General features: G+C 36.9%; 1 protein-coding gene and 1 long non-coding RNA gene across 2 annotated transcripts; both read right to left on the bottom strand.

Moving 5' to 3' along the window:
• Nucleotides 1-2081: 2081 nt before the first annotated feature.
• On the bottom strand, nucleotides 2082-2765 carry LOC110944053 (extensin-like). Its single transcript, XM_022185775.1, has one exon. It carries the CDS (start codon nucleotides 2763-2765, stop codon nucleotides 2082-2084), a length of 684 nt encoding a protein of 227 aa, XP_022041467.1.
• Nucleotides 2766-6000: 3235 nt separating this feature from the next.
• Nucleotides 6001-6472, bottom strand: LOC110939441. Its single transcript, XR_002592259.1, has 2 exons — nucleotides 6395-6472; nucleotides 6001-6279 (listed from the first exon to the last, which is right to left on the bottom strand). It is a non-coding gene; the product is annotated as an uncharacterized LOC110939441 (long non-coding RNA).
• Between the last annotated feature and the right edge of the window lie 206 nt (nucleotides 6473-6678).

The raw sequence follows: 6678 nt of genomic DNA, 5'->3' as shown, positions 1-6678 counted from the left end.
AATTGTGAATGGGAATAGATGGGGAGGTTACAGGGGCATAAACCGTCAAAGTAATGCATGTTATGTGATAGATACGTGTAGGAACTTTGTGCTCTATTTGAAAACCACTAAATGACTAACTGGTAATTATATTAGGACGTGATTGACCGACCTCGTCTGTTAGCTATATTTGAGAATCTAACCGAGCAAACCGAGGTGAGTTCTCACACTTTCTAAGGCATGGGATTCCCGGTGGTTTGGGAATGGGTTAAAGAATTAAAAAAAAACGGAATCTACATATCTTATTTAAGTAGGATATGTACGGCCATTCTCCTCGGGTAGGATGCCAGTATTAGTCCTGCGTATTCTCTTTGGGAGAACTACGTACGTTCGTCCTCCTTCGGTAGGACAACAACCTTAAAACTTACTAGACAAAACTCTATCATAAGTCCCTCATTTTATATCGACTTAATCGCCGAGGCCAATGGCGAGCGGGTCATTAGTTAATAGCGCTATTAGGTTTAACAAACCTCACACCGTGCCAGTCGGACGGGCGTGTACTAATGGACTATGGCAAACCATCAGTGATGATAGACACTGATGTAGGCCACAACTTACTTGCGTAGTAGTCGATATCATACGGTCTAGTGGTTCACATGGGGAAGCCCCCACTAATCATGAACAGGGTATGGGTAATAAAGAATGAACTGGTTAAAACTTTCTTTCAACTAAGGGGTAACCCCCACGGCAATTACGCCAACGAAAGACAAACCACGTTTTCGGAAAACAACTTAAAAACTAAACAACCAAACGTGAACTCACTCAACTTTGTTGTTGACTCGTTGTTACATGCCTTACAGGTCGCTAACTGCTTGGAGCTTGCACGAGGATGGAGTCGTTGTGGTGTACGGACAGTTATGTCCAGTGTTTAATATTTAAATCATTATGAACTTATTAAACCTATGTGTTAGACTTTAAACTTATGAACTGCGAACTTATGTTTTGAACTTTATGTTTATGCTTCCGCTGTCTAAATTAAAACTTGGTTAACTAGCTTTTGGTCACCAATCGTATTGTGGTTGGCTTGATTTACTTAAATACGTTGTTCAGTATGATTAGTGGCTCGATCCTGGTCACATCACGCCTCCAAGCGACGGTACTCCGCATGGTAGATTTTGGGGGTGTGACAAGAAATACCTAACATGTTTATTTAACATTTATGGTTATTGGAAATCAAAGTGAGGAAGAACAACATAATAAGTCATTGTCTTCATTTTCACAATATATTTTCATTTTATTTATTTGTGAAAAGAACATTTTAACTACTCTTCAACTTTCATTATTTTTCACTTATCCCCTCTCCTATTATAAATATAATATCAGTAAATGATTTCAATTAATATCATGTAACACTCTCTCTTTCAATTTATTAATAAATTATTTATTAATATGTTATATTAATATTATTAATTTATAATAACAAATAAACATAAATTACTGTTAAATATAGTTACCGAAGGTTAGAAAATTAACAAATATATAATTTAAATTAATTCTTATATGATTATTAAATTATATTTCAGTTTATGATTTTAATTTAAGATCACTAATAATAATTAAGTTGTTTCTCATTATTGTAGAATATATTTACATAAGTATTTAAGTTTACATTTGATCGGTGGGGGTAAATTAACGAGATATGTTTGATTTATTATAGTTATTAACAATAACAAATATATAATTGAAAGTAATAACTACTGAAATCCTCCGTTCGATGCAGCAAAATTCAGTTTCGATCGGTATCGATTTGGTTTGTTATCGTACGTATATGGTACTACCACTCGATATATCAATTAAAAGAAAAAAACCAAAGAAATAAAGGAGTTAAACTTTGGAGTATTTTGGTCAATTAAATTTCTGTTATTTTTACTATTCATTGCGTAGGAAACATAATAGTGCTCAAACTAATGTTTAAAATTTAGAAGTACTAGGGGTCTGTTTGGTATGGGGTAATGGAATGGACGATGAAATGGAAAAAAGTAATGATATAGATCGTTACAATTCCATGATCTCGTTTGGTTACCATGTGGGAATGAAATGAATCATACCTTGTGCTGTTTGGTAGACAAGAAAATAAGAAGGAATACAATCAGTGATGGGTTGCGGTTGCGGGTGGTGGCAGTGGTCCATGGCAACAGTGGGTGGTCGGTGGTGGCAACGACGATGCCGGTGTTCGGTGGTGGAGGGTGGCGGTAGTCGGCAATGGCACCTATGTTCGGACGGAGGGTGGCGGTGGTCGGCGGTGGCGGCGGTGTTCGGTGGCAAAAAGTGGCGGTGGTCGGCGATGACGCTAGTGTTCGGTGGCGGAGGGTGGCGGCGACGGTGGTTGGTGGTGGCGGTGGCCGGTAGTGGTGTCGATGTTCGGTGGTAGAGGGTGGCGACGACGATGGGCGGTGGTCGGTAGCGGCACCAGCGATGACAACGCTTGTGTTCGGTGTCGGAGGGTCGCAGTGGTCGGCGGTGTTTGGTGGTGGCGGGTGGTGATGGCACTGGTGTTTAATGGTGGATGATGGTGGTGGGTGGCGGCAACATGGTCGGCGGTGGCGCCAGTGATCGACAACATAGGGTGGTGGTGGCTTGCTAATGGTGGAGGTGGTGGGAGGTAATGGTGATGAAGGTGAGAGAGAATTGAATGAAAAAAACAAGGGGTGTGGATGTAATGAATTTGAGGGAATGTAATCCTCTATGTAATCGGTGATTCCATTACCTTGACCAACCAAACACATTTTTTTCCATTCTCTCGTAAGCGTCTATTTCATTCTGCCTCTCATTCCTATATATCAAACACTACCTAGTAGATTCTTAATTTGTAAATTTCCATTTTAAATTATGGGTACTTTTCGTCCTTTATGTTTGTATCAGATTGCAATGGATGACCTTTAACTTCAATAATTACAGTCATAATCCTTTATTTGTAAAACTCATTACACACTACGTCCTTTAGCATTAACCAGATTAAATTTTTCAGTCAAATCTATTCATACAAGGGCAGTTTAGTCTTTTTACTTAATTATTTATAGTATTTAATAACTTATTATAAAAACAAATATAAATACCCTCTCTCCCCCCTCTCTCTCTCTCTAAAAAAGCTTACAATCAGGTTCAAAATTCATCATAATCAGATCAATTTCCCCACTAATCGATCACAATCAAATCAATTTCTTTGATAATTCCACCAATTTCTTCACTAATTCCAAGAAAAAAACAAAAAAAGAGAAGATAATTACAAAAAGGTATAGCTAATCAACTAGAAGATTAACCAAAAATCAACGATTCATCACCAACACTAAACTAAAACTCCAAAAAAGTAAGGTGTCAAATTTAAATGCTTTACAAGAAGACAACGAAAAAAAAATGAAGATTTCTAAAAATTGAAGATTTCTTGAAGCTTTCGTTTACTTCCAATAAAATGAAGATTTCTAAATCAACACACAAATCACTCAGATTTAACTTCAATCATACATTCACATACCCCCAATCGAAAATGAGTGAACAGAGAGCCGGAGAACAACCGTCACTGACGGAACCTGTTTTCAGATCACATTAAGCTGTTTCGGCTCAGATCTATCCGATGACAACGATCCGACATCTTCAGAATCCTATATCTTCGATGTCGCTAGAGGAATCGATGTCGGTGGTCCGGCGAGTGGAGGTGCCAGGTCTGGTGGTACATCAGACGCTTGTTTTCAAGTGAAGTGGTCGGATTAGGGTTTGTGGTGGTGGTGGTCGTAGGTGGCAATGGCACTGGAGGTTGTTTTGGATGGCAGAGACTAGAGAGAGAGTGAAGAAAGATGGTTGGTTTAGAGAAGAGGGTTTTATGCGTGTTTGTTTGTATATATAATCTTTTTTAGTTTATTAACAAAAGAGTAAAATTACTGATTTACCCTCAAGTGCAAGTCATATAACTAGACTTAACTGAAAATTTTAACTTAGTTTGTGCTAAAGGACGTAGTGTGTAATGGGTTTTACAAATAAAGGATTATAACTGTAATTATTGAAGTTAAAGGTCATCAATTGCAATCTGATACAAACATAAATGACGAAAAGTGTAATTTACCCTTAAATTATTCATAATTCAAGATGTGCAAATCGTAAGTTTTAATTTATGTATTAAATGACGATTAGCAATCATTATCCATGACGTATTGGTCTTTTACACTGTGTTCCAGAGTTTACTAACGGAAGGAAAGGAAAGGAAACAAAAAGAAAGTAAAAATATTTTGTGTTCCAGAGTTTCATTTAAGGAAGGAAAAGAAAGGAAAATAAAACATGTCGTGTTCCCGAGTTTCATTTAAGGAAGGAAAAGAAAGGAAATGACGGGAAAGCTAGGCTAAATTATTTTGTTTTTCTTTATATTTCAAAGAAAGAAATTGACATTTAGAGGCTGTTTGGTAGCCTCTGAGAGGTTTTAAACCATTAAGAGGTAGCATCTGAATGATCATTAAGAGGCTACCAAACAGCCCTTACTTTTATCATGGGGGTTTAAATAAATTTTTATATGGTAATTATAATATTTATTTGCATGAAATATTTCTTTTATTCAACTCGTGTAATGAACGAGTCTATAAGCTAGCAAGTTTAATAAAAGTATTGGCAGCCGAATACTTAAAATACATTAACCTTATGTTTATTTGTTTAGTTTATATCTTATTATATCCTTATACAAAAACCAACTGGTGTCGGTTAAAACCAATCATCGAACAACTCCCGTCGGTAAGAAAAGGCACAACGTTTCGCTTCATATACTTATGCAATTAACTAAGGCGCCGGTAGAAAAAACAATATTAATATATAGAAACCCAACTTTACACTTTTCTTGCCGGAAAGTAACCGACGCGCGACACTCTGTTCGTAATTCAAACCCAAAATCCATCATGTTCGACATCAAAGCAACATACTTCTCTTTATTCATTTCCATGACTATCATTTTCCAACCGTAATTCCACAATCAAGTCACGTTTTGCCGGCGAGGGTGATTACTTTCTCACCCAAAAATCACCAGAATCGTTGTCAGATTGCGACGCCGACGATTCCGATGCAGATTTCGTTGAAATTGTGACCGAACCTTCCGGAGTTCCGGTCGTTACAGACGGTTTAGAATCTCAATCTCACATACTTTAAGTTATATGTTTCTACGATTTTTTTTCATTTAATTGGTGGTACTCTATTTTGAATTTGAATATTGGTATGATTTGTAGTATACAAGGAAAGGCCTGTGGCTTGCAAAAAGGTGTCTCCTTTATATATGTTTAACCGCCTACAATTTAGGGTGTTAATTGGGTTTATCGTTCAAGTTTTTGGTAGTTCGGGCCGGTCTATTTGGTAGTTTGAGTCTGGATATCTTTGTTGATTTAAAAAAAAAGTTGGTTTACAATTGTACATACTGCACTTTTGTTCCAAAAGATTCCAATCGTCGTGCTGTTTGAAAAAGTTAATATAATACAGGCCAACAGTTGAATCGATGTTGTTCGGGTTAATCGGATTACGGATATATATGGCTTTTGATGTTCACTCATACAGAAACAGAGATAGAAGATTGGTTTCGCACGGTTGCGAGGGGTGTAAATCAGTCTTCAGGTTTGTGCTTCATTTTGTCGCCATTTGTAGAATATTTTGTTTTGAATCCGGTTGATTTGGTCGTATTGTACGTTGCATGGGCTAGCTTCTAACGGTTAGAATATGAAGTTTCGTTTGATCACATTAGGAGACACGACCCGTTAGGACATTAAGTGTAACACATGGTAAATGTTTAAGATGGGTAGTATAGGCGGGTCAGGTAAAAAGGTCAACATGCGCGATTAAATGGGTTGGTCAGGTCGGGCCACAAACACTTTCGGTCAGTTTTAAAAGCTTTTTATATATAATTATGCTTTAATTATGTCCCGCCGCAACGCGCGGGTTGGCGTCAACTCGTTTTGAAACAATTAGTAACCGTATGTTGATAGTTTATGGTTTAACTTACACCAAAAAACCCAAACTTTATTTGCGTTTATAATTATTGATAATTGTGCATGTAATGCTTGAACAAAACTAGTTATTTTTAGGTGGACACCCATTGGTCGACTTAGATGGATCCTCGTTGCTCACCAATGAGCTAGGTTTTGGATTAAAGCCCTTTGTGAACATCTTTAGATTAGGTTGTGCATCAAAATCTCTTACGAACTGATCTTTCTTGATCTCTTTATCTTTTGACATTGTTGAATCCTCGAGGTCTTTTCTTGCTTCATGGACACTTCCAAGCTAATTACAGAACAGATAAAAAATTAAAAAAATCCAAAAGACATTAGATCAAATCAAGAAAGATGAATGCCACATGCATTTTTACATGAGCATTGACATATACATGAATTATTACCAAAAGAAGCGAGAAGAGAACCAAGAAAACGCAGAGGGATCTCATTTCTTTCATGTTAAAGGCTATGGTGAGATGAATACACAATTAATCTATGGGTATTTATATATAGAAAAATTTTGGTTGAACAATAAATATTTATGAGACCGATTGACATTTGGCAGAGATGCATGTTGCACAAGCTGAGTAATCAAATTTATAATAAATGCCTATAGGTGAATGGTAACACAAATTTACATGTGGCAAAGATGCATGTTGCACAAGTTAGTGTTCATACTTTGCTTTCC

The sequence above is a fragment of the Helianthus annuus genome, chromosome 7 (genome assembly GCF_002127325.2).
Source record: "Helianthus annuus cultivar XRQ/B chromosome 7, HanXRQr2.0-SUNRISE, whole genome shotgun sequence".
Lineage (NCBI taxonomy): Eukaryota > Viridiplantae > Streptophyta > Magnoliopsida > Asterales > Asteraceae > Helianthus > Helianthus annuus.
The sequence above is the reverse complement of the archived record's forward strand: the minus strand, read 5'-3'. Positions and strand labels throughout refer to the sequence as shown.

What these genes read in the sequence shown, in the direction of transcription:
- LOC110944053 (XM_022185775.1), bottom strand. Translation starts at nt 2,765, where the DNA reads ATGTGTTTGGTTGGTCAAGGTAATGGAATCACCGATTACATAGAGGAT.